This window comes from Sturnus vulgaris, chromosome 12 (assembly GCF_052056855.1).
Source record: "Sturnus vulgaris isolate bStuVul1 chromosome 12, bStuVul1.hap1, whole genome shotgun sequence".
Taxonomy (NCBI): Eukaryota; Metazoa; Chordata; class Aves; order Passeriformes; family Sturnidae; genus Sturnus; species Sturnus vulgaris.
The window spans coordinates 2,813,217-2,840,816 of NC_142254.1; the positions used below are offsets into that span (position 1 = coordinate 2,813,217).

The 27,600-nt window shown below is 46.0% G+C and overlaps 1 protein-coding gene across 2 annotated transcripts in view; it reads left to right on the forward strand.

Annotated features, from left to right (window-relative positions):
- The window catches only part of WTIP (WT1 interacting protein), an 84,185-nt gene that overhangs the window by 27,747 nt on the left and 28,838 nt on the right, over positions 1-27,600 (forward strand). For both annotated transcript variants that reach the window (XR_015806187.1, XM_014892588.2), the window contains exon 2: positions 2,416-2,517. Coding sequence is in view for 1 of the 2 variants with exons in the window: in XM_014892588.2 (XP_014748074.1) it covers positions 2,416-2,517 (102 nt within the window). In the remaining variant the exon portion in view is untranslated. The remainder of the gene's footprint in view (positions 1-2,415; positions 2,518-27,600) is intronic.

Sequence of the window (27,600 nt, forward strand, 5' to 3'; positions counted from 1 at the left end):
GGATGTTGAGCTAGCTGAATGAAAGGCACGTTCCATCATGACATGAAATGAGGGAGTTAAAGATATAAACACCAATAAACCTTGTGATTTAATGAAGGGTCATTCCATGTCAGTACTGGAATTCGTAGTTTTTTTTAACTTGTATTTTTAAACTGTTCCCCATTAGTCTGATCACATTGCACAGCTCGTACTGATGGCTGCGTTGATGCTGCTCTGAACTGCTGCAGTTCAGTTTTGGAAGGGGTTTGTTGCACTGGGCTGGCATGGCCAGGTTTTGGTGCTGGGGTGGCTTTGTGAGAAGCTGCCAGAAGCTTCCCCTGCGTCCAGCAGAGCCAAATTTGGACCCATCAGGGACAGTGGCAGAACCTCTGGGGAACATTTAGGAAGGGAGAGGAAATCCCCGTGGAATTGCAGCTGGGTGAGAGGAGTGAGGGGATGGGAGAGGAGCAGCTCTGCAAACCCCAGGAGGGGCAGGAGCTGCTCCAGGGCTGGAGCCCGGGGTGCAGCCCAGGGAGAGGCAGCTGTGCCCCTGCAGCCCCCGGGCTCCAGGATGGAGCAGAGATCCCCCTGCAGCCCCTGCAGGGCCCCCCACGGGAGCAGGGGGTGCCTGAAGGAGGCTGTGACCCCACAGGGGACCAGGATGGAGCAGCTCCTGAAGGACTGACTGCACCCATGGGAAGGATCAGGATGGAGCAGCTCCTGAAGGACTGACTGCACCCATGGGAAGGATCAGGATGGAGCAGCTCCTGAAGGACTGACTGCACCCATGGGAAGGGACCAGGCTGGAGCAGCTCCTGAAGGACTGACTGCACCCATAGGAAGGATCAGGATGGAGCAGCTCCTGAAGGACTGACTGCACCCATGGGAAGGGACCAGGATGGAGCAGTTCCTACAGCCTGTGGAAGCTCTCACATTGGAGAAGTTCATGGAGGGATGTCTCCCAGGACAGGAGAGGGATGCTTGTTCATAGCACACTGATCTTTCCCCAAAGAACTTGCATTTTATTTTGCATGTGCTTATATAGGATGTTCACAGCACAGCAGGGGAGAATTCTGCAAGACAAAAGCCCAGTTTTGTAGTTCTGCAGTTCCTGGGTTCTTAGGTGTTCTAGCAGTTTTCTTGGTGCTAATGACTAATGCCAGGCTTGTGCATGCACTTGTAGAAATAGAGCCTCAAACAACACATGGAACACAGCAGTTTCTTTAGAGTTGTTTGAAGCAAAAAAAAAAATTCTCCATTTTTATTTTCTGCTATAATACTTTAAAAATATCACCAGCCTTGTCTTGATGGACTGTCCTGCTCGGATTGAATAGAGACCTATAGACATCTCAGAAAAACTTAAAAATCAGTTGTCCCAATTGTGTGACAGTAGGACATGGATTCTCTAGAGTTTAAGTTTTTCTTCACAGGGAGACAAAACCAAAGTAACCTTTGAATTAATTCCCTCCTTTGGTTTGAATTTAGAGAGGTTATGCATAGGTAGAAATAAATGCATAGGGAAAAGACAAAAAAAAAAAAAAAAAAAAAAAACAAAAAACCAAACCTTTGAGGAAATAGCTTTAAATACTCCCCAAAACCAAACCATCCCAAAAAAATCCTCTTAAGTAGAGCTTACTGAAATCATGATCTTCCCTGTGAGTTTGCCATGTGTAGAGCTGACCCCTGACTTGTTGGCTCCTGGTGCCTTGGTCTCCTGAGGACTGCGTGGGAGTCATCCCTGGCATTGCCAGGAGCAGGCGTGGGCAGTAAAGGTGAATTTCTGAGCCCACTGAAGCACAACTGCCAGCCTGAATTTCTGCCCCGAGACCAAAAGGAAGGCAGAGGCTTTCCTGTTCTGTGTGGTAAGGTGCCAGGTTGTGTTTATGAGGTTACATCCTCTGTTCACGGGGAATTAAACAATTACTGAATGTGACTGACAGATCCATTTTCCCAGTGGCTTTCACTGCAAACAGACTTGTTTGATGTGTTTGTGGAGAGGGCCAAGGAGAAATCTTTTGGGCTTGGATTGAATTGTTTTATCAGTGGTTGTTGAATGTCATGTGGTAGAGCACTCTGTTGTGAAGGTCTCACTCGATTATTTCTTGGGCTGGCAGAGTTGTTTGCAGGGAGCGTGTGGATATCTCTGTCCTTTCTGGCTGCACCTGCCTCCCCTGGGTTTCTGTCTGTAGCCAGCCCCGGTCTCCCTGCATTGAAACACCAGCAGAGGCTTGGCCCCCCCTAATTTTGGGTTAATTTCCACACACTTGTTTGACTGCAGCCACCTTCTGCTCTCTTGGGTACTTCAGTCTATTCAGGGTGAGGAGCTCATTGATTTAGGGCCTGGTGGGGGTATCATGAGTGTCGTGAATCGATGGCCTCGAGCTGTTTTCAGGAGCTGTGGAGGATTTTAACTTTGATTCTCTTTCTGCTTTGTAGGTATTTGTATAAAATGTGGAAAAGGTGTGTATGGAGCGAGCCAGGCTTGCCAAGCAATGGGTAACCTCTATCATACCAACTGCTTCACGTGCTGCTCTTGTGGTAAGTCAGATCTGCCGTGCCCTCGTTCTGTGGCTGCCTTTAGCAACCAGTGCACAAAGTGAGACCTCATCCTGCCTGCTTCCCCAGGCAAAATTCCCACGCAGGGCTCCTGCTTCAAAAGTTGGTTTTTATTTGCCATCTGTAAGTGCTCAATGATGTTTTCCTAAGAAGCAGCCCAGAAAAGTATTGTTTTGTTGTTTGAAGGGCTGCATTTACAAAATGGCTTCAGCCTGGCTGTTAGAAGCACTGTATGCTTTAAATCACTTGGCATTTATGGAACTGTAATGTGCATGTATCATTTTTATAGAAAAAAAAAAGGTGAAATTTGTTCAGCCAAAACCATTTTTTGTCACTTTCTATTTGCAAATGCAAGTCTAGTCAGGCATGTGTATTTGTCATTTCTGTGTATGCACAGTGCTCAAAAATTGTTCACTTATGGGACAGTGTGACGAGAACAAACAGAAACTGTGTGTTGAAATGTCTTATGCTATTACAAGATTTTATTTTTGTGGGGGAAAACTAGATGATAAATCACTGTTTCCTCCTTGCTGTTCTCAGGACCTTTTTAGGTTTCCCTTTTAATCTGAAAGAGATGTGTTTGTGTGTGATTTGGGGAAGTCCTGGCTTTGCCAGGGGAAATGGAAAATTCAGGGCAGCATTTTCAGAAGTGTGCCTTAAGTCAGGCATTGTGAACTGAAGTTGTGGAGACTTCCTCAGTGTCTTGTCTGTAACTGCTGAGAGCTCACAAATTCCCACCAAGCTCAAGGGAAGTGTGAGAGCTCAATTTTCAGGAGTCAGGTGATTTTTCTTGTTTTATGCACACATCTAGTGAGGTTCCTTATATATGAAAATATTTGCCTGGATATTGAAAATCTTGTTATGATACATATCAGCAAAAGATTTAGTCTGAGCAGAATGTGCTGAGCACAGATTGTTTATGAAAAGAATTAATTAAGGATTAGAAAAAGAATAAAATATTATTGGCATAGAATCAAATAAGTTGATAATCAGAAGAATATTGTAAAGTTCACTTCTGACAGAAGTGTTGTCTTTTCTCCTGAGATCTGTACTGATAAATATTGGTTTAAAGAAACCTTCAACCAGAATGTAGAATTTATTGACCTTTCTAAATGACTCTGGACTGTTACCAGATGTGGGGTTGAACTCATCTCAAACCCTCAGGGATTGCTCATGACTTTGCTCAGGTCTCAGAGTAAGTGAGTAGCTGTTTTGTTGGCTCCCAAAGTGAACAGCATCCTGCTTAGCAAAGGATTACAAAATAGGATATCAGATAATGTCTATCCACAGCATTTACCTAACCTAATTGCATGGGTGAATTCCAGCTTCCTCTCTGGGGCAGAAATGTTGTTTTTAAGTACTCAGGCTGCATGTTTGCTACCATGGGGCTCTGTATGCACGTCACTGTTCCTTAGAAAAGTGTATAAGGGACAAGAAGTGTATTTTAACAGCAAAATACCAACCCAGCTCAATTATTTAAACACACAAGCTTTTCTAACTCTTCTGGAGAGGTGTGTGTGGCCAGTGTTCACCTACCGTGGGGCAACTTGAGACATGTCCTCCTGAAGCATTGTTTGCCCCACCCTTCAGTGCCCTGGAATTTGGTGATTCAGGCTTCCCATGAGTCACTGCACAGGGAGATGCTCCAGGTTGTCTTCTGAACCTCTCACTGTGCTGCTCTGGGCTGGAGGGCCCACCAGGACAGGTCACCAGTGAGAAAGTTTGGATTTCCTTCTGTTTGCAAGCTCTGGTACAACCCCGTTGGCAGGGGAGTGTTTGGGCACTTCCTTTCACTGCACAGATAAAACCTCCATCGATTCTCCCTCCTGAGTGAAAGGAAAGGAGAAAGAAAGAAGAGAGGAAAGAGAAGGACAGAGATGAAGATACATAGAGAAACAGCATGGGGACATCGAGGTTAGACAAGAAGAACGAGTCAGGTGTCTGATGGGAGGGGATTGGAGATGTTTTGGACTAAAATTCTCTTGTAAGCTATGGAGAAGATATGGTTGATATATCAGACTTTTCCCTGTAACTCATGAGAAGTATGGGGCAGTGGAGCATTTGCATTGTACACATGAGCAAAGACATTCTTGCTGAAGTAAGCAAATGTTGAAGTAGCTGTGATCCCATGAGAAGTTTAACCAGAGAGAGAAGAAGAGTGATGAAGACCCTTTTCCCCAGAGAAGAAGAAGACCTCTGTTCCTAGAGCTGAAGATGATCTCAGAGTTAGATGAAGAGAACTTTGCTCTGAACTACTCAAAATCCTTAAAAGTAGCACCCCATAAGTTGACATGTTGTGGGGAAAACTGTAAGTCGAGGAAAGGGACTTTGACATGGTGATCAGATTTCCATTCTCCCAGGCAGCTGATTTGCTGTGACATTGAAGCCATGAGAAAACTGTTTTCTTGTGGAGAGGTCTTCATAGACTGACGAGAGAGACTCCTCTCCCTAAGTAAATTAGAGAAAGACTATGTTAGAGATGGTAAACTGACTGATTTGTTTCTGAGAGAAAAGAGGGTGTAGGGGAAGGACAAGTGTTCTGAAGGTTTTATTCTGATTCTTACTATTTTTTCTTTCAGTTCCTGTTAAAAAAGTTTTCTTTATACCCTTCAAAGTTTGAGCCTGCTTTGCCTTCCCTCCTAACCCTATCTCACAGCAGGAAATGAGTAAATAATTCTAGTGGGTGCACTGGCAATTTAGCCAGTGCTAGAGGCACCACATCAATTGGTACATTGGCCTGGAGATGTCAAATTGGCAAACTCAAACCGCTGCAAGTCCAAAGCAGAGCTTTTCCTCTCAACTCAGCTCTGAAATAGGATCAACATGAGCGTAGCTGGGAGGAGGTTGTTGCATTAACTCTTTTGTTTCTCACTGCATTTTGGGATGTTTAACCCATGGAAAACCCAGAGAGGTTCAGTACAGTGCCAGTAGATCCACACCCCAGGACCAAGGCATGCAGGTCCTGTCTGTGGGACCTGCACCCTTGAGAATGGTGCTGAAAGGAGCTCACGGCCAAGCAAATGGAGACTTCTCCCAGGACTGCAGTTTATGAGCAGGGAGTTCACCTTTTGACATTGCTGGGACCCATGTGAGAATCCTGAGCTGTAGGTTTGGTGACCACCTTTAAATGGATGAGAGTAACCAGAGAGGACCCAGAAGAACTTAAAGAGATGATTAAAGGCTGGAGAAAAGCTAATCACGAGAGCCCAGTATATTTTGGGTATCTGAAATTATGGGAAGGAGATGTGGCTGGAGCTTTTAAGTACATGAACCATAAAACAGCATTAGAAAGTGGTCTCACATGTACTGGGGACAAACACAGGAGAGATCTTTCCTGGAGGCTGAAATTACACAATTCAAATAGGAAATCAAAGACAGTTTTTCTGCAATGAGGGTGATTAACTGCTGGAACAAAATAACAAGAGAAGTGGCAGATTCTTCTTTGTTTTCAAATTAAGACCAAATGTCCCTTTGGAGAATATTTTAAGTTGAGCCAAGCTTTAGGTAATTGGGTGATCATTAATGATCTTTGTTAGGCGAGGGGTCACAACACACACACTGGTGCTCCTTCTGAGCCTTTGATAGGAGAGTAGAGAAGTCCATTGGTTCTCTCTGCCTAAACCAATATCTGTGCTGTATTATTATCTGTGTGTATTTATGTGGTGGTTGGCCCTGGCTGGACACCAGGTGCCCACCAAAGCCTCTCCATCCCTGCCCTCCTCAGCTGGATGGGGAGAGGAAATAAATGGAAAGACTTACGAGTCAAGATAAGGGCAGGGAGAGCTCCCTCACCAGTTACTGACACAGCACCAAAAAAAAAAAAAAAAAAAAAAAAAATTAACAACCAAATCAGAGTAGGATAATGGCGAAAAAACCCCTAAATCTTACAACACCTTCTCCTCGCCCCTCCTTTCTTCCTGAGTTTAACTTTACTCCCAACTTTCTCCACCTCTCCCCCAGTGGTGCAGGGGGATGGGGAATGGGGGCTGTGCTCAGCTCATCCCAGGTCATCTCTGCTGCTCCTTCCTCCTCAGGGGAAGGGCTCCTCACACTCCTCCTGTGCTCCAGTGTGGGGTCCCTCCCACAGGAGACAGTGAGCTCCATGAGCTGCTCCATCCTGATCCTTCCCATGGGTGCAGTCAGTCCTTCAGGAGCTGCTCCATCCTGATCCTTCCCATGGGTGCAGTCAGTCCTTCAGGAGCTGCTCCAGCCCTGGTCCCCTGTGGGGTCACAGCCTCCTTCAGGCACCCCCTGCTCCCGTGGGGGGCCCTGCAGGGGCTGCAGGGGGATCTCTGCTCCATCCTGGAGCCCGGGGGCTGCAGGGGCACAGCTGCCTCTCCCTGGGCTGCACCCCGGGCTCCAGCCCTGGAGCAGCTCCTGCCCCTCCTGGGGTTTGCAGAGCTGCTCCTCTCCCATCCCCTCACTCCTCTCACCCAGCTGCAATTCCACGGGGATTTCCTCTCCCTTCCTAAATGTTCCCCAGAGGTGCTGCCACTGTCCCTGATGGGCCCAAATTTGGCTCTGCTGGACACAGGGAAGCTTCTGGCAGCTTCTCACAAAGCCACCCCAGCACCAAAACCTGGCCATGCCATCACAACACAAATTAGAAATGTGAGAATAGGAGCACGAAATTTTCTGTCTTTTTTAGTCTGTCTTTTTTTCCCTCAAATAACAAGAATTATCTGAGCTCATCTCTAGCAGTTTTCAATTTTACTTTCAATAGAATGGTTGTAGAAAATACAAGCAATAACCAAAGAACAATATTTCTGCACCTGAAAATATCTGATTTAGATAAGGGCTCAATACTTAACCTGCTACAATTAAATAAGATAATATTTCAATCCCGTGGGAAAAAATTGTGGTTTGGAGACCACTCAGGCTGAAATGTGATAATGAATGATGGAGCCTCCAAGGCCTCATTTCTTCACTTGGCAGTCAGTGTTTGTAACTCAGCAAAGACAAGTGCAGTTGTGCAGAGAAGTGGAAATTCTGCCTGAATCAGAGCCTTTTCTTAGGAATTTCTTTGAGCTTATCATCAGTTTCAGTGCCAGGTGCCATCTGTCAGAGTGTCCTGGTTGAAGAGGGCAGCATGTGCCAGGACAGGCCATCCTGTGCCTTCCCAGGAGCTCCCAGTGCTGTCCTTTCCCACTCCCACCATTGTTTATCACATCATTGCTGAGGGGTTTGTGTTGCTTGTAATTAAGAGGAAAACCAAAAACAGACTCTCAGCCATGGACACCTCTGTGGGGGCTCCAGCCTTGCCAGTGTAGAGGTGTAAGGATGGAATGGGGGTTACTGGGGTCTCCTGCAGTGAGGGCGGTTCCCTCTTTGAGGATATGAATGCAGAAAAATGAGAAACTATTTCAGGTACACAGTAAATACTCCTGTCTCCTCTAGACATTGTGGTAAAATGCTCAGATGGTAAATCTCTTAATTGTCTTCTTAGGTTCTGGCAACTTTGGGAAAATCCCTCAGTAATGTATTGATTCAGAGTTGTACAGGATTTCCTCAAAAAAATGAGATTTTTTTCTCAGTAAATTGAGATTAGAATTAACATGGAAATGAAGAGTAGATGACTTATTGGGTATGTTTTATGTGCTGCTTTTCTGCCTCTCAGATGTGTTCAGTGGGCTCTGGATGGCTGAGCCTTGCTCCCATAACTGAGCAAGTTCAGCATCTCAGATCCTTGCTTTGTCAGTAGATTTTTGCCACATCTCTGTAAACCCCTACAGCCTTCTGCCTAAAGCCATGCTCCTTAGATAGCTTTTTTTCAGAGGTCAAATAATTCTCTTCAGGTAAGGTAGAAGCCAAAGTGATCTGATTTCCTGAGATCAGGTATTTCAATGAGGATCTTTATTCACAATCTCTTAGGGGAAACAACTGAAGCTTGTTAGGATGGTTTTTAAATGCAGATTCTGTCTCAGCCCTGATACCAACAGAATCTCTTTTAGGCCTTGATTCAGCAAAGCACTTAGATGTGTTTAACTATATTAGTCATATGTAAAATTGCTTTGCTGAACTTTAAATAACAGATATTAGTTCAGGCAACAACATAATCTGTCCCTTCTGTTAAGTATGAAATCTTGGCTTTGGCAGGAGTTCAGTTGCAGATTTTGCTTATGAAGACAAGAGCTGAAAAATATCTGTCTGAACAGCTCATCATCTAATTCCTCTTGATAGTATTTCAGAGCATGACAGGATTTCTTGAAGGATAATTGCTGTAATGCCAGATTGTTTGTGTGATCTAAGTGCAGGTGAACAGTTGCAGGAATTAATGGACTCTGGTTGATACTCATTAAAGAAGAGACCTTACCAGGCACCTTCAGTTTGCAGATCACAACATCGTCCACAGTGTCTTTTCAGGCTGGAAATTTTAATCCACTGGTAATGATGGCAGAAACTGCAGTAAGATAAATCTTTACAACGAGGAGTATCAGTGCTAAGGGTTTGAAGGCTCTATTCTCAAAGCTGACATGTATTTCACCATAAAAACCAGGAACATGTTCTGCTCTCCTACATGAAAGCAAATGCTTGACCATCTTTAATTGGAGCTTTTGCTGCTGGTTTTAAGGCACAGAAAATCATGGCAAGATCAAGCAGAAGCTCAAAGCAAACTGTAGCATCTGAAGGGATGCAGCTCTCACCTGATGGCTGTTGGCCAGCCTGGAGCACTTCAGTTCTGAGGGACAGGTGGCAAAGGTGTCACAGTTTAGGTGATGATGGGCAGTGCTGCCGCCTTTGTTCAGCCTTCACAAGCTCATCCAGGTCTCTGGGACGGGATCCCAGGGAGGGCTGACAGAGCTGCTGGTTTCAAAGGCCCAAGTGGGACAACCACACTAAGAGTATTGTTATTACCCTGAGGGTATGAAGAGCACTTCTGAACATGCCCTTGCCCCCAGCTGATGGGAAAAGGGAGTCAGTTCATGGCCACAGTCACAACCTGCCTTTTTACTTCTGTCTGAGGCCATTCAGTGCTACTGCATGTGGGTGCCTATTAATAGGAGGTTGCTCACGTCCCAGAGAAGTTCCTTGTGACACTGGAAATGGTCTTTTGCGTATTTGCTGCCCCAAGTTGAACCTTTGTTTGCTCTTGGTGGTAGTAAGGCACAGAACATCTGAAGGAAGCTGTGTCCCTTTGGTGTATATTTACAGCAGTTGGTGAGTTTTTAAAATACCCAAATTCCCAGTGGAAGGTTCATTTTCAATTTGTATTTGTTCTGTCCCCACAGTGTATTTATAAGTTTGGCATGAGTCGCTGCATCCAAATTGCACACTGCCAGTACTTGCTTTGTAGCTGCAAATTAAATTGTCTGTAAATGTGATTTTCCAAGAAATAAAATTCAGTGTCAAATCTGTGAGCTCTACAGTGTGTGTCCACCAGTGTTAGAGTAATCACAGTGGTACAAATGTGTGGTTTTGTGTCAGTGGTTCACCCTTGGTGCCTCATGACTGACTTTTCACTGACTTAGTTGCAGGTTCAGTATTTGTTCATCTTTCTGCAGCCACTTTGTCCAGCTCTTCTGGGCATCAAGGAAACCCAGCAGGAGCCCTGCAGGGAGAGGGGCTCGTGGGCATTGCAGTGACAGGCTGCTGGGTACCTCATGTCCTTGTGCCCTTTTCCCTGCCATTTTCTCACCAGGTGTTGTTGCACTCTGGAGCAGGATGCAATGTTGGGATTTTTGGTGTGTAATCCTGCCAGAGGCACTGGCTGATACCTGGTGTTCAGGGGCCAAGCTGAGCAGTGACTCAGTGCATCCCTCCCGACCCCCTCAGCTCACACCCTGCCCTTGTTGCTCACCCACGACTCTGGCCCGTGGTTGGCCTGGATCTGTGGCCACCTGGATGCTGGGTGTTTTCCAGGCCCGGCTGGAGCTGGCAGCAGTGCTGCTGTGCGTGGGGCAGATGGTGGGAGATGAGATTCCCAGGAAAAGCCGAGCACTGTGTGGAGGTGGGAGGGAGGATTTGGGGTGTGTGCTGTGGACGTGTCACTGAGATAACTCGTGTTGCTGCTGCAGGAGGGCAGAGCTCTGCCTGAGTCACTCTGCATCTCTGGGATGAGTTCCAGCCTGTGCTCAGCCCCACACTTCCCATTTAACACCTCTCAGGACAGATGGATAAAGCCATTTCGAGTGTGTCTGAAGCAGCAGCCCCAGCAGCCCCCAGCGCAGAGCTCAGGAAAGGGAGGTGCTCGCTGTAAGGCAGTGATTGAAAGGCAGTGCATGGCAGAGATGACAGCTGGCTTCACATGGTGTGGGCTTCCCTGGGCAAGACCCTGAGCCATGGCTGAGTCTCAGCAAAGGAATCTTAATTTTAATTAAAAGTCAAACTTGGATACCAGCTCGTGTACCTTTGGGTACTGATAGCTAGAAAAATGTTTTATCTTGATCCGTTGTTAGTCTGATAATATCCCAGGCTTTAGAAGAACAAAAACAATGGGATGGAAAAGGGTCATCAGAAATGTTTGACATAGGATAAAAGCAGGAAAGTCTCCTTTATTTAAAATTTATGTAGTTGGATTTTACATTTTAGGAGGCATTTTGTATTTCTCTGCATTGCTGTCTGTTGTCCCAGGTAGCTCTGGCCCAGCAGGGCATTGATCTGTGTGCCAGGCTGGAAATAAAGCAGTCCATTGCTGGATGCCTTCTACAGACTATGCTGTAAATACTCTATGTATATATTATGTATACATATAATATGTATATAATATAGTATGTAAACATTATGTAAATTTCATGATTTCATGATTGATTGATGAGTCAATTTTCAATTCTGTGACTTAATTTAAATTTAATTCAGCTCTAGGAGAGAACCTGTTTTTTTAGGGGTGGCTCATCTGATTCCTTCCCATGGGGACATCCCAGATATTGAAGATGCATGTTGCTTAAAGCTTGTTTTGGTTGGGGGAGTGTTTGTTGGTACAGTGCCACTCTGAGAGCTGCTTTAGCAGCCTTGGCAGAGCAGGATGCTCAGTCCTAAGGAAAGGTGGTGGGATCAGTACCTGGCTGCCAGGGAACTGGGAAATGCTTCTCTTTTGCTGGTGATCAGAGGGCATGTGATCATTTGTTGGCTGATGGTTTGTCTCCTTGTTTCCTTGAAAGGCTGTAATTGCATTCTGCTGTTAATGATTCCAGCATGAAATATATGGCTTTTGATGGTTATTTTAATTGATGGGGGTTGCCTGGCAACTCATGATGGAAATTTTCTTTTGTGTTCATTGACTGACCATAGATGTATTCCTTTCACAACATTTTTGTATTCACAATGTGGAGCCATTCACTGACAGCACCTGTGATCCTTTCAAGGGTTGGAAAACACATAAAGTACAAAAATATGCTCTAATTAACAAGGTTTCTGTCTCTGATTTTTATTTCTGTAAAAACTCCAGAGAACCTAATCACTTCTTTGCATAGTTTTGTGGGTCTGAAATGTCACCTATTGTCTAGAGTAACAAGATTTGGTCAAATTTCCCCATTTCCTTACTGACATCTTTTATCTGCAGGTCTCGATGGTCTTCTCTGAAAGCCACATCTTTTGGGTGTTCAGTTTTCCCTTCTACGTTTTTTTTTTCTTTCTTACCTTTCTCTCTAGCCATTTAAAATGTTTTCTTGGAACACACCTCAGTTTCTACAAAAGAAGAGATTCCCTTGCGCTGCTGTTAGATTTGTCTCTCAAAAGGGAAGAAATCCAGATAATCCAGAACAGAGCGCAGGCAAGTCACCAACATTGTCAACAGATGTTTCTGTTTCCCATTTCCAGGTTCTGTAATTTTTAAGTGTTATCAAAAAACAGGTGGAAGGAAAAAGTAGAGAAGAGAATGAATTCAAGGAGAAACACAGGGTTGGTTTCCTGTAATTCTGTTGATCTGTTTCTCCTGTATGTTGTCCCTATATATTTTGCCAAGTGCGAAAATGTGCTTTAGTGGTGTCCTTGATCTTTGCTCATCTGAAAACTAAACCTGCAGACTAAACTCTGAAATAATTTCTTAGGTAGTATAGATCATCATCAGTTTTTCAACAAAAAGTCAATTCTATGTCCACACATGCAGTTAATCCCACCCACAACCAACTGATTGTTTCTTTCCTGGTGCCTGTCTCAGTACATTTTATCCTCATTTTATCCTTAGCCTGTCCTAAAGCCATGTATCACCTGGATGCTCTCCTGGCATTTGGGTGATTCTCCACCTTTTCTTTGCCCTGGAGTTGATCTCACTATTGCTGCTCTGGACTGACTAAAGTGTGGTCTCTGGGTCACCACTACCTGATTGTTTTTCTGGTGTGTTGGAAGGGTTGAACTTCAGTTTTTGTCTCTGATGCATCCTGTGGGAAGTTTTCAATTCCCCATGTGCTGTCTTTTTTCTTTTTTTCTGCCTGCATTTGCTCTGATGTGTCTGCTTTGCTACTGAAGAATTCAAACTTTCTTACTGTTTCTGTGTGGGCATCTTTTGTTTCCCATCTCAAGCAGGCACAATGGATGACTTCAGTCAAGATCTTAACTTTCTTCTCCAGAAAATAGTGAGCTGCTCTGGCAGTTTGAAATCTTACTGTACCCTGATAATTTCCTGTTTTGTTTTGAGTGTCTTTTGCTTGTCCTGGAATTCCCAGTGTCTAAGGACTGCTGGCAGCTGATTGCTGGTGAGAAAGGACAGGCTGAAGTTTCCATGCCTGCAAAGGGGTATAATCCTGCCTCCTTGATATGGGGGCAAAGCTCCTTTTCAAAACTTCAAAATAGTTTTCAATTCTTATTCCTGTTACCTCTTTTCCTACTATTTCTAGTCTTGGACTTATTGCTGTCATCCCTGGTGACACTGCAGAGACAGGAGCTCTCCCCCCCTGCCAGGCCAGCTCTTAGTCCAGCACTGCAGGCCCAGCCTAACGAGGACTGGAGCTCTCAGCTCTTAGCAGAGGACACAGCATGATCAGGAAATCTGGGTTTTGCTGCTTCTGTTGCCTCCACCTCCCCTGCTATCTGGCAGGAGGGCTCTGGCTTTGCTCCTCAGCCATGCCCCCTGTCCAGGCTGGGTTACAATCTCATCCTTAATTCTTGTTAACTGCTTATTTCCAGGGAGAGTTGTCTGTATGGCCTGAAAACACATTAAAGTTCTCACCAGAAAGCAGCCTGGGTTTTACCTTGCAAATTCATTTTACAGATCAAAGGTTTCCACTGCCACTCTTCACCTTAAGGATGCTTTGGCTTCTTGTGGGTCTAGAAAAGCTCTTTCCCATAAGAATCTTGCCATGTACAAAACAAAATAAAGATTTTTTTTTTTTTTTTTTTTGCTAAAGTTTGTATTCACACTTATAAAATATGCAGTTGCAGCGGACTTCAGCACTCTGTATTTGAGACTTTCTTCTGGCAGAGGATATTGGCAAACAAGAGGAAAAATTCTTAGCTGAGAGGATTGGTAGGTTGGTGGTCACCAAGGGCTGGATCAGCCCAGTGAGGCAGAGGACAGGGTTTTGCTCCATTTGCTGAGGCTTCCTTGTCCTCCTGGACAGATCACCTGTCTGGCTTGGTCCATGTGGGCATAATCCTTCTCTCCTCCCTCACCTGGGTGATACTGTGCTGCTTTCAGTATTTTCAAATGGAGATCTGAGGTCAAAGCACCGGAGAAGTGAGAAGTTTTTTAAATCTCTCAGTAATTATTGTTAGATCACAAATAGACGCATTTGCTGGAGGAAACACTTGCAGTGTCTGGCAGCCAAACCATACAGCTGCTACCACACGCTACTGAAACTAATTACTTGCTCAAATAATGTGTATTTACAGTTTATGGGGGACCAGTTTGAGGATTATATATCATTAAATAAATGGACTAATGCAAGATTTTAAAAAGCCTGCTTTCCCAGCACTGCTCCCAAGAGCCCTCAGTGCCTGGGCCACGTCAAAAGCGTTCCCATTCCTCTGTCCAAGCCCAACGTTGTGTTTTTAATTTATTTTCAGTATCCAAGGAATGCTGTCTCCAGTATTCAGAGGACTCTAAATCGGATGTGAGACACAAATGCACCAGAGAAGCTTATCAGAGAAACAGGCTTGGCGTGAAGCCTACATAAACAACCATAAATTTTTCTCATTTGAATGAGAGGACTCGGGAGGATTGGCTGATTATAGCAGCAATGGGCTGGCCTTGGGCACCAAGGAAAGGGCTTTAGTAACCCCTGGTATTTGACATGACCTGAATGTTTTGCCTGCTTATAAACTTACTGTTACAGACTGACCGGCTTGGTTCTGGTAAATTCATTTCGACAGGTGAGACTTATTTACCAGCAGTGGATGTTTTCTCCTCTCCTTGGATTTCTCAGGAAATTTTAGCTCGTTTTAACCCAGGTAATGAAGAGCTCTTGTTTCCAACCACCCCTCACTGCTTTACTCCCTTAAAACACAGAACAGGAACAAACTCAGTACATTCAATCTTGGCCAGAAAGCTGGTTTTTTCCCTTGCTTCCAATAAATATCTCATTTCCTGAAAATCCTGACTTTGACCAAAACTTCTGGGACTTTCTAGATTTATCATCACTCCTGGCCAAATCCAGTCTCAGTTAGTGTTGGGGTAGTCTTGAGTTCATGGAGAGCAATGAGAGCTCTGAGCTGGGCAGCCAGAGCTTGCTCCCATCACACTCGGAGTAATCCTGTGGTTTGCCCCAGGTGGGTCTCTTCCCTGTAGCTGTATAAAAAAAACATGTAATTCTGCAATATGGCTTGGATTTTGAGCACCATGCCAGAAAAAGTAAGCAATTATTTTATGGTTTTGTTGTGAAATTCCTATTATTTTACCAGCATGAACCGTACACGTGAGTGCCCTGCACTGAACTGATGTAAGTAAAAATAGGCAACAATCACACTTGCAAACTTGATCCCACAGTTCTGAGTTAGGTACAGTAGATGCTTTCTGAAAGGAAACCTGAAGCAGACCCCACCATGGTCTTGCCAGTGGTCAGTGTCCAGTCCATCCATATCCAGTGTTCCTCCCTTTACAGGGATCAGTGGCTCCCTCTGGCAGTTCCCAGGACTGGTGTGTGATGGAGCAGAGATATGTGCTGTGCTGTTGGTGCTGGGCTGGAAGTCGGTGCTGGGCTGTCCCCTCTTGCTGACCCACTCTCCTGGCTTCAAATTAATGAGGATTATTTTCTTCAAGCAGTGGAGAGAGCAGGAGTGTAATAACTTCAGGTGTAGTTCATGTTCTTTGCCTGTCCCAAACATCCCTGCAGGCTTAGGGCACGCAGGGACTGAAGAGGGAATGGTGTTATTGAATGAGTTCTTGAATGAGTTGTTTAATGGTGTTGAGGTTCCTCTGGGAATGGTGTTGAGTGTTTGCTGGACACGTGGGCCTCTCGCTCCATTTCTCATGGACACTGGGCACTTGGGAACAGCTTGTGTCCTGTGGTCATGGCCCAGAGTAACCTCCTGCCATTGTTTTGGCGTGGTGGGTGCTCAGGACCTTCAGTACTTCACCCACAAAATGGCTGTTCCTGGGCGATGAATAGCCCACCCTTTCCACTGAAGTGGCAAAGAGCATTTCAGTCTCTGTCCCGTGTCCTGCAAAGCCAAGTGATGGGTGAAGGTGTAGCTTTGTGTTTTTGTGTTTGTGTGTGACATGACTGGAGAGGCTTGGCAGCCTGTGGGGCAGGAAGTGTTGCTCATCCTCTCAAATCATCTTCAGCTCAGTGGTTTTTCAAGTGTTCTGCTGCTGTTTGGGAGAGGCACTTTGGGGCAGGAGGGTGCCCGGGAGGCTGTTTGACCATCATGGCCTCTGCAATGGGGTTTAAAAACCCCAAGGTAAACTCCACTGCTTTTGAGGTTACTGGGGCCCTGTAAAGCCATTCCCAAAATCCCCCATGAGTGCTTTCTGCCTGGTGGTGTTTGGGGCAGGCCTGGAGCACCACGTTTCAATTCCAATGGAGACCCTCCCTCTCCTCTGCCATGCCATGGGGTGCTGGTGGCACAGCAGCGCTGGGTGCTTGGTGATGGGGTCCCTCATTGCTTTGTGCACTGTCCTGCTCTTTTGGTCTCCACAGGCCCCTTTTATGGGTGCACAAAACCCGGGGTTCCTTCCAGTTCCTGCTCTGGGCCCCGTGCGCCTCCTTACATGCTGTACTGCTCCTCAGTGGTGGCTCAGTGCTGGCATTGCCCTGCCATCCTTCCCTGCTCCCTCAGCTCCTGTCCTGCCATCCCTCCCTGCTCCATCTCCTGCTCTGCCATCCCTCATCTCCATCTCCTGCTCTGCCATCCCTCACGTCCTGTCCTGCCATCCCCTGCTGCTCCCTCAGCTCCTGCAGCCCAGCCTGGGCCAGGCAGCCACGGCAGCTGGGAAGGGCTTCCAGCAGCACTCCTGCTCTGGATGTCCCCATAGGGGTTTCTCCTCCTCTCCACCATCCCCCAAGCTGATTTTTTCTTACCTAAAACCTTCCAGCAGTGAAAACCATGTTTTTACCAAACTCCTGTGAACTTGAACAGTAGTGGTAGTAAAAGTGAATGTTGAGCCAGGCAGGGAACTGGAAGAGACACTTTTTAAAGTATCTGCTCTAAGAAGCAGCATCAGCAGTGGCTCTGATTCCAGCCAGCAGGGCTGGCTCTGCTGGTGTGGTGGCTGTGCCAGCACACAACCACCAATACCTTCCAGCTCTTCTAGCTGTGCCTGTGCAGAGTGAAAGGTGTCTGATTTAGTGCATATTTAAAAGCAGTCTTTTAGCAGTCGTTTTTGATTATTCACTTTTGCATCTCAGCAGTTTTCTGCCAGTGTGCTCTAAAACACAAGTGTGCTATGTCCTGACATTAAATTAGGCAGTCACAGAACCTCAGTCACACAACTCCCCTGGCTGCCTGGGTACTCTGCACTGTTACTCTTCCAACTGCACTGCCTGCAAAATTTTTCCTGGAAGTAATGCAAATAACTTTATTGAGTGAGTCAGTGGATTACTGACCTCAGGAACTACAGCAGTGTAAATTCAGACCCATGGAAACAATTTGCTGAATCAGTATTAACAGTGCAGTGGTCTCTAGAGCAGCAGTCTCCAAAGTGGGGTGCAGACTTCCCAGAAGAGTGTTCAAGATGACCCTTCAGGGTGCAGGAAGAAAATACTTCACAAGTAGATGTATATCATTTATCAGTATATAAATGTAAGTGTATTCGAATGCATGTGCAAACATTTTTTACTGGTAGGGGAGCACGATCAAAAGTTTGGACTAGGGGAAGAAAGCCTAAAGAACACACAGCCACCAGGGCTTGTTCTGCTGATTCCATGAGTTATTTAACAAAGCAGAATGTGTGCACTTGGGAAAATAAGGCTGGAAATCATCTACTTAATCTGTTAAGAAAGTATGTAGGTGAGAGCCAGAGATCATGTTTTCTAAGCCTTGTTTTCGAAGGGATGTTATTTTTTATTACCCTGTTTAGATTCAAGTAGCAAATCATCCCTGTTGTTACAATGGGCTGTTTTGGGCCCTGCTGCCTGAGGCTGGTTCAGGGAGAGGGGCCGGGGGCTTCTCTCTCTGGAGTCCCGTGGGGTTTGGAAGCTGCCAGATCATACAGTACCTGCACATTGAAACCTCGAGGAGGGTTCAGAATTTGCACAAAGGGGAAGGTCCTTTATCAGTGAAGTTCTGCAGCTGATCCTGTGCAGTTGTGAGTGATTAACTTCGGGGACACGGGAGCCAATGCATTTAATGTTTGTGGTTTGCTGTATAGCTGCTTTTTCGTATCTGCTTCCATAGCCTTTTTCCCCTAGCCCAAATGTTGGGCAAGTGAACAGGATATGCAAAACAGGAAAACCAGGGGAAATCAGAAGGAGCAACCAGCTTTGATTAGAAGCATGGCCGAAGACAGAGGTTTGCAGTGTCTTAGTCACCAGTGGCTGTAGTGGAGAGCTGATGTCTCATGCTGGGTAGAGAAGAGAGGAAGGAAGTGGATTTAGCACAAAATTGATTGCATCTACTTGGGCTCTTTCCAGCTGAATCCTGAGTTAAGTACATTCATCCTGAACTAATCGTTGTGGAGAATTGGCTGAAACCTCACATGCTTCTTAAAAGGAAAGCTAAGCATTAAAGGAACAATATCCTTATTGTACCTGAGTGCCAAAAGAAGTGAGTGTACTGTCAGGAGCTGTACCTATTCAGCCCTCTGGCTTGGGAGCTGCTTGTGGGTTCAGTACTAATGTGACCTGTTGCAGGAAGCTATGGTCAGTCCAGCACAAAATATCAAGGGCAGCCCAAGGAGGGCTGATCTTTGATTAGATCTCAAATTGGCTGAGCGAACCCCAGTCCATTTCAGTAATTGAGTACAACTACGATTTTCACTTTTGTTTTGTTTACAGCAAAGAATACTGGAATATTGTCTAAAACACATATCTAAGGTCCTAGCGAAGTTTTGTTCCAAGTTACCCAGGATAAATCTGAAGTAACATTATTAACATCAGTGTAATTGTTCACCAGTGTGGGTAACAGGAGAGTTGATGTCTGTGCAGGTCTTTCAAAGTTACAGGTAAACCTAAAGAATGTCCTTCAGAACTAGCAGATGCTTTAATACTTTATCATTCTGAACTTTGTTTTTCACTGTGTACTATCCTCTCTTAAGTTTTCTTCGTGCTTCTGGACACAAGGGCCACTCCTCTGACACATTCTTCCATAGTCCCATGAAGAAAAGAGTTACAGCTCTTGTTCAAGATGTCATTTCTAGGCACTGTGGATCTTAACAATCTCACTTTATTGCAAAGATTCATCTCAAGGGAAGGAGAATTGTGCACTGTGAGCTCGATTTCCGTGCCACCAGCATGGGGTGCCATTGGTGCTGGCTGCTGAGCACGTTGTGGACATGACTCAACCCAAGCCCTGCTGCTGTGTGGAGGTTCAGCAGCAGCGCCCTTCGATGCTGCCCACTCTGGTGCTGACTCACACCGTGCTACTGCGAGGAAGCAGGAATTTTGCAAATCCATTCTTGTTTTCGTGAGACAACGCAGGAGAGAGTTTAGGGAAATTGCTCATCTCCCTTGAGGCTCTCCTGCATGTTGTCACAGGACTGGGCTGTGTCCACTCCTTTTGTTCAACATACTTGCTTGTATGTTAGGAGAGGTGATGCTGCAGCTCGTTCCATGCAAAGATGACATTCAGCAACCTGCCTGCTCTTCCAGCTCCTGTTCAGATTTCTCTTCACCTGCTTCAGAGCCTGGCTAAGCTGGGACTTTTAGTTGAGGCTGAACTTCAGTGGAGAATAATGACTTGCAGGAAAGAGCCTGGTAGCAATGGTGAGGGGTCTGCAGTAACCTCAGTCCAGCAACCTTACCCAGAATTTCCTGGTTGTCAGGTGGAGCCTCCAGTGGGTTCTTGCCCTGCTCTGAATGTTCACATGACACTGAGGACCAAACATCTTTTTTTTCTTCTTCCTTCTTTTCTTCCTTTAGTCTTATTGGAATACAGTAGCATCTTCTTTTGGATGTATTCCCATAGGAATTGCCTCCTGCTGTGTTTCTCAGCAATTCCCCCGTCACAAAGGCTGCTCAGGAACTTGAGGCAGTGCAGAACTCAGGAGGTTGGTCCTGTCTCCTTCAGGAGATCACAGTGTTAACTTTGATTCAGGGACTCTGTTCCATGTGTGTGTGTCCACACCTGTGTTGTACAAAGAAGACCTGAGCAGAGTCTCAGAATGCTGCTAGATAAAAACACCAGTTGTGCTGGAGATGTGCATCCCATTCATAGCCAGGTGCAGCTGAAGTTTCAGAGTTTGACTTACAGAGCTCTTTAGTCTGGTGGTGATGACTGCAGAGGCTGCTGAGTTCTCTAGGGTGCAACAGAAGCTTGAGATCAGCAGAGGTTCAAAAGAAAGAAAGAAAGGGAACATTTCATACAATGCACAGTGAAACTGTGGGACTCTGCCATAGGGACATCATGGAGGCCAAAAATATAAATGATCTCATAGAGAAATTAGACAAATTAGGGAAGAATTGGTCCAGTGAGGCTATTAAACATAATAGTTATGATGCAACCTGTGGTGCAGGAAGGCCTTAAGTGCTGGCTGCTGGAAGCTGAGAGATTATTGCTGGGAACACTGCAGCTGTGTGAGCCCTGTTTGTAGAGCTCCTTCCCAATGAACTTCCACTCTTGGCCAGATCTGGAGACAGGATGCCAGCATAGGTGGATCCTTGTTGCTGACATTGTGGTGGTTCTTGCTGGAGGCTGAATGAGAGCCACCCACCCAGCCACGGGCAGGGGCCAGCCAGGCTGCTGGGAGGCTGTGTCCTGCCTGGTGGGCTTGGGCTGGAGTGGGCTGCACTTTGGGCATGGATTTACTCTGCCATAGAATGAGCTGGCACTTGGACCCTGGCATAGTGTGATAAGACAAGTACTCTTTTAAGTCCTGCCTCACAGGCAGCAGCTGGAAAATTGGAATTCTTTGCTGATAACAAACAAGAGGCTGTGATGGAATGGTGAAAGCTTCCCACAGTGGAAGCCACCTTGGGGGAAGAGCTGTACCCCCCGCCCTCCCAGCTTGTCGAATGGTGGGGAGGCCCCTCATGGTTTGGTGGGGGCTCTTTGCATTTGTAAACTCAGCCCTTGGGGAAAAACATTAAATTGAAGTACACTTGGAGCTTTATTTTACATTTTCTTGTGTTGCCACTTGCTGGCTTGTTAAGTAATACATTTTAAGATATATGCTAATATATAGACCTAAAGTAGCTGTTAGATCAATGCAGGCAATTGTATTTCTGTTTTTAAATATATGCTTGGCTTATGTTTTTGCAAACCCTTTTTCAGCATAAGTTCTTCTGTTAGAGCTCTGTGGAAATAATTTATGTGTTAACCCTGAAATTGATGGGTGGTATGGGATAGAATAAATATGTAAGTGGGAGAGAAAGGAAACATCTGCCAATTTAAACTTCAGCAAATTATATGGAAGCTTGAAAGTATCTGCTAAGTTTATAATACAGTCTGCACAGGAACGCCTTGCCAGAGGGCCAGAGGTCAGTGAGCTTCTTGTCCCTGCAGCTTTAAGCAACCTTTCAGTTAAATAACCTGACCAAAGAGTAGGAGGAGACAGAAAGGAAGAGAGAATTCCACACTAGAGTAAACATGGCAGGGAGATTATGGATACCCTGCCAAGAAAGGTGGGGTTTTCCAGCAAGGTAACAAAAGATATTAGCTATCTGTCTACAGAATCCTGCTGGAGGCTGACAGCTGCAGTCATGCAGCGAGGTTGGGACAGAAATGTGCCCTCCGTGTCCTCAGCCCCCACCTGGGGCTGCGGTGGGCTGGCTCCTGCAGGGATGCAGTGAAGGGATGCAGGGATGCAGGGGGCTGGATGCAGCAAAGGAGCACCTACTGAGTCCAGACGTGTTCCCTTCTGTGCCATGGCTGCCACGGGGCAAAACCCCCGGCAAGATAATGAAGTTTTTCACTCCAACATCGTGGCAGGTTAAGGTAAACTGCAGAGGAGAGTCTCGAGTTTACCTTGGGCTACAAACACGTCAGAACGACAGAGTGCTGTGTTTTCATGTGCACTGTAACCACGCTGGTGGGGGCACAGCCCGGACAGCCCTGTTTCTGTCACGGTGCCACCTGGGGCTGCTCTGCTGCCCCCACGCCCAGGGTGGCACAGGGCAGTGCCCGGAGAAGAGCCCTGAAGGGACATCATCGCTGTGTTACACACAAAAGCCGTGTGCCTTTGGCAGAGTCCAAGTAAGAGCTGTGCAATGGTAATTGGCAGGAAAAATTGGTAACCATCATCTGCCTCCCCAGGGCAGAGCGGCGAGGTGGAGAGTGAGAATGAATGCTGACTTTGTAGCCACGGTTAATTTGCACTGAAAAGCACAGTTTTGGTGTACAAATATGAATTACTATAGGAACTTAAACTAGAGAATGGTTTGCAATTATTAATTTGAAAACAACTTATTTTAAATTATATTTAAATTATTTTAAAACCATTTTTATGCTTTTTCCACATCAATATTTCTTGAAATTTAATCTCCTAGTCTCTTTAAAGTGTTCGTTCATATCTTGCTATGTCTGCCTATCTGATGATAATATTTTATTAGAATCTGCTCACAGTCTGAATACTCTTTCTGAAAGAACCTATGTAAAGGGAGAAAACAATACACATCCTGTACTCTACCTTCATAGGCCTCCAACATACGATGCCACCTTTTGTTTGCAAGAGTTTAAATTTCAAATAAAATCCCAGCATTCTTTTGAAAAAAAGGAAAGGGCCTCTCCCCTGCTTAGATTGTCAAATCCCAGACTAGCCTGGAATTGAATAGGCCAAGTCAGTGACCTCAGGCAGAAAGAATGTTGGTTATTTACGTAGGGCTTCTGCTATTTTAGCAGCAAACCTTTTCTTCTGAAAGGACAATGTATACTGTTTTGTGTTTATGGCCGAGTAAAAAGCTTGTACATTTGAGATTTGCATCGTAATAGCCTCGTAACTCAATATACAGCATCCTCAAAAATAGCAGTGCAAGGCTCTGTTTTGTCTTAGCCAGTGCAGGTCTTTTAGAGGCTGTTACAAAAGTTCTCTGAAAAACCGACCTTAAGATTCAGCTGCTTATATGTTTGCTTTGGTGGCTTTTTTTTTTTTCTTTTCCCCGGAGTTTTGCTTTTTTTAAAAACCTAAAACTACACGTGGTTTCTTTAGGAGCTATCAGGTCAGTGCTCAAAATATTTTGATGCATCTCAAGCTAAGCTGTGCCTGCAGCTTGAAACCAGGAAAACGTGTGAGTGTGTGTGTGTGTGCAATCCAGACACTGAGCATTTTTCCTGAAATAATGGGAGATCTTTACAGGCATTCTAGCCTGGTGGATGAGCCTGCAATTCCAAATGGTTTTTAAAGTGTGCCTTTCTCAATAGATCCTAACCATGAGGAGCTATTATGTGAGTAAAGCACGCATTTAGGATCCAATCCTGCATTCCTTAAAGTCAATGGGAGTCTGATCGTGAAAGGAATGCAGGATTGGGTCCTGGAACAGGGGAGCAAAATTGTGCCAGATTGCTTTGAAAAGAAGAATACAGCACATCCACAGTAGCCACTTTTTAGTGTTTCAGATTTCAAACGGCTGGAGTCTGTGAAAAGTGGCTTCTGCCAACAGGCAGTATCTTCTATTCAAAGGAATTTGGCGTTGATTTTTTTTTTCTTCCCCTATCTTAAAACCCCTGAAAACCCTAGAAATTCACCCCTTGTTTCACAAAGCCTGAGCATTATGAGGAGGGGAGGGGGCCGTGGCAGTGGGGGGATGGAAGTTTCTCCAAGCCCAGGGGCTGGGCTGGAGCTCAGTCCCCTCCTGGCACCCTGACTGTGGTGGCAGCTTCATCACGGGACCCCGGCACCGAGAGCTTGTGCTTCGTGGCTTTGTGCGAGTCCACTGTAGGGGACCGAGGAGAAGAATTTAATTAACACTTATTGAGAGGCTAAAGCAGCCTCGGTTTGCCCTGCTCGCAGTGGGTGGAGTGGCAGGAACCCCGTGGAAAGAAAACCTCTGTGCAGAGGGGCAGTGTAAGCCAGAGGGAGGGAAGAGGAACTGCAGGCCCAAACTCACATGTGAGTAAAGAAAGAATGGTTACAAATAAAGGAAAAGTATTAGAAGCTTTTGGTTTCTTTCGGCACATCTTCATTTCCTTCAATTCCTAGGCAGGCAACCTCCTCTACTGCTTAAAAGGAAGCAACTCTCCTGGGTGAAATTCTGCTCCAGTTTTAGCCAGAGGTGTCTGGGCAGAGGAAGTAGCAGGGATGGCTTGTTGTTACTTAATGTTTTCAATTATTTATTGTATTTGTAAAATTTGGTATTTCTCTTGAAGTTTCAGCTCCTGGACTCGTCTGGTGACTTAAAATTTAGCTTCCACTGTTCAGAAATAGTAGCTGTCCAGCCTAGGGGTTTGTGGAGAACTGGTTTGGGTTCTGGAGGTTTCACTTGCCCTTCAGCTTTTGAGTTCTGTGTGCTCAGGCATCAGGTGGTGTCACACAGGTGAGAAGGACAGCCACTGCTTGCATGCCAAGAGAAGCTGCAGCTGTACCAGACCTCGGTGGGCAGTGGTGCCCATTGTGATGCTGCTGTGGGCAGGACCTTTGGGAGAACCCTGGGCTGGAAAAGTGCCTTTGGGAGGGTGGGCAGCCCAGGGGTGCACCACAGACCAGCTCAGAATCCAAGCAGCCCCAGACCAAGAGCCAGGGCATTTTGCAAAGCACCAAGCAGGTTTGGACTGGTAAAAGTTTCCATTTCACTGAGCAGTGATGGGGAGTGTGGCAAGGTGGGCAGTAGGCAGAAGCATTTGCTCAGCTCAGTCCATCTTGTGTCTCGTTCCACTTGCACAAGGCTTTGGGGAATACATGAGGATTTTCCTTCACTGTTAAGGTAGCAGGGAAGTATTTGAGCAAATGTTGTGTATTAATCCTCTGTGTGTGTGTGTTTACACATCACTGAAGTCTGAAGGCTTTGGGAGATGTCACTGAAGGTGCTGGGATGAGACAAGAACTGGTGCTGGTGTCACATCAGTCACTGCTGAGATGGCATCTGAAGCAGTTAACAAGCAATTAGGTCCATGTTTAATATTGCTAACTAAAACAGGCACAGTTCTTTGGTCAGCCAGGCATGAAGAGCTCGGGCTGCCCCGCTCAGGAAGCTGAGCAAGTCATGGACCAGAGCTTCCAGAGCACAGAGATCCTCGCTGTGTGTTCCCATCAGCCTCAGCACTGACAGTTCATTAAATAGGAAGAAGGAAGCATCTGAAGGAGAGAAGCAATGTGAGATTTTTTTTTTCTTCCAGAAAGAGCTGTTAAAGAAGGATGCTGTGGATCTGTCTTGCTGCTGTGAGACAAGTCAGGAGCTCCTGGGTGCCCCTTTCCCAGCAGGAGCAGGGCATGGCCATGCTGGGGGCTCTGGCAGATCCTGGTGCTGTGCAGGGCAGGGACAGCCACCCTGCCTGGTCCTGCCTGTGGCTTGGCCGCTGCAGCCCTCACTGCCTGCACCTTCTCTGTGCTGCACAGCCATGTCCCCAGCCAACAGGAATGGCAGCCACTGAAGTGATATTCCACAGTGTTAACTCGGGCTGTTCAAACTGTTAATTAGCTCAGCTTTAATGAATTTCCTATCTTTAGCAGTCATACCTACAACTAAACTCTTGGATTGCACTCCATATGGGAAGGTTTCATTACATTTTGTGGCTAAAATAGTATCCTTGTTCCACACAGCTGTGACATTAGCAATAACAAAACATTGTTAGTCACTTCACTCTTTGTCCCCTCTAACACTGAAACTTTCCCACATGAAGTTAAAAGAGGCAAATCTCTGCTGAGAATACCACGAGAGGGATCCTGCTGGTGAGGGGGTGCTCTGCTGTGGGTTTTTCAGCACGCTGGTAATCTCTGGGATGCACCAGGCATTATCTGGGAGGCAGGGCTGGGGCTGCAGCATTCCCATGATGTCAGAGGGGAGCTGTTTGTGTTTGAGTAGCGTCAGGCATGGAGACAATGCAGGCTTCTCACATGAACTTGCTTACTCTACAGTACTACTAAATCGTGATTACCAAAGGGTTGTGTGTTTTCAATCATCAAAGTACTTAAAATATTATAATAATGCTTGGCACTTTTCAACTTCAAAGCAGGCTGCAAGCAGTAATTAGGTCTAATAACCCTGCTGTGACAGTGAGACATTCCTATCTCCTGTCTTACAGCGGCGAGGGGGTATCAGCCCCTGATCCTGCTGCATCCATCCTGTGTGAGACACGAGATCTTCCACTCAAGGCTGTGATTGATAAACTGAGCTCCCCACAGGCAAATACTCCCGGCCAGCAGCAGCAGGGAGGGCTCGGGAGGTGCTTTCCAGGCTGGAGGGGAGGGGGCAGGACCCTTCCAGTGCTCTTTTGGGCAATGTCCCCAATGCTCTAAAACCTGGGCTCATTCACATTTTGTTCCATGGGAGCCTGGAGCAGAATTTGAAACAGCATTGGGAAAAGTTTTACTCCATCTTGGCTTCCTGGCTGGCGTGTTTTCACCACCCAGCAAAGTGTTGTGGAGACTGGGGAGAATACTTGTGGACAGCCTATGTCAACTGGGGGTTATTTTTCCTTTTGCAAGCTGTCTTTGAGTTGAATCCTTTGATAAAGGAACAGCTCTCCCATTCCTTCCTTTTAGTTTGTGTCATGTAGGAGATAAAAATTGTGCAGAAAGTAATTGACAGACACATTTAAATAGCAGAGACTTATCAACTGGTTAAATGTCCAAACCACTGTTAAAAACTTAGAGATGGTTCTACTTTTTAAGAGTTCCACAAACCTGCATTCTTTTGGATGTTTGTCATGTTGGTTGCAATGATCAGTTGTGATCGGTCCTTGGGATAGTCATTTCTAGCTTTCATTTTATTATCTGCTAGATTATCTCGTGAGTGTTTGCACTGTTGGCTGGAGTGCTGTGAGGTCTCTGTCTCCCACCCCGGGTGGTGGAGCTCCCTTAGCCTGGTGCTCGCTCCTCTCCAAGGTGGGGGTGTCAGTAATGGGAGTTACTTGTTTGTCACTGGCAATGCAAACTTTGTTTTTTGGGAAAGCAAGGCTGGAGAGCATTCGGGGGAGAAGAAGCTTCCCCCCAAAAGCTGCTGCTGGAGTGAGGAGCCTGCACAGCCGGGTGGCTCCTGCCCGGGCCGGGTCCCCTGTGCATTCCTCCCTGTTCTGCTGCTCTGCCGCTGTGAATCGGAGCTGCTTCCTCGCTGCTGCTGCAAACTGGTCTGACAGGGCAGGCGTGCCAAGGTGGGAGTGCAGCAGCAGGAGGAACCAAGTGCAGTGTTTGTGAAACCCCACACTCCTGAACTCTGCGCTAGGCTGCTCATTGTTATTATAATGAGCAAGTCAGCAAGTTGCATCAAGTTTTGTCAGAAGCTCTTGACTTTTTTTGTTTCAATATTATGAAAGCAAATAGTAACCAGGCTTGGCTAGACGAAGTCATTCAAAGGAAAGCCAAGCAGCAGGGCCTGTACCGGTGGGCAGGGTGATGTTACCTTCCCTGGCTGGCCAGGTGCTTGGCTGAAGGAACATCACAGGGTTTTTAACTCGTAATTTCTGCCTAATTGGCAGTAACAGATTACAGCTACACAGAACCTGGTG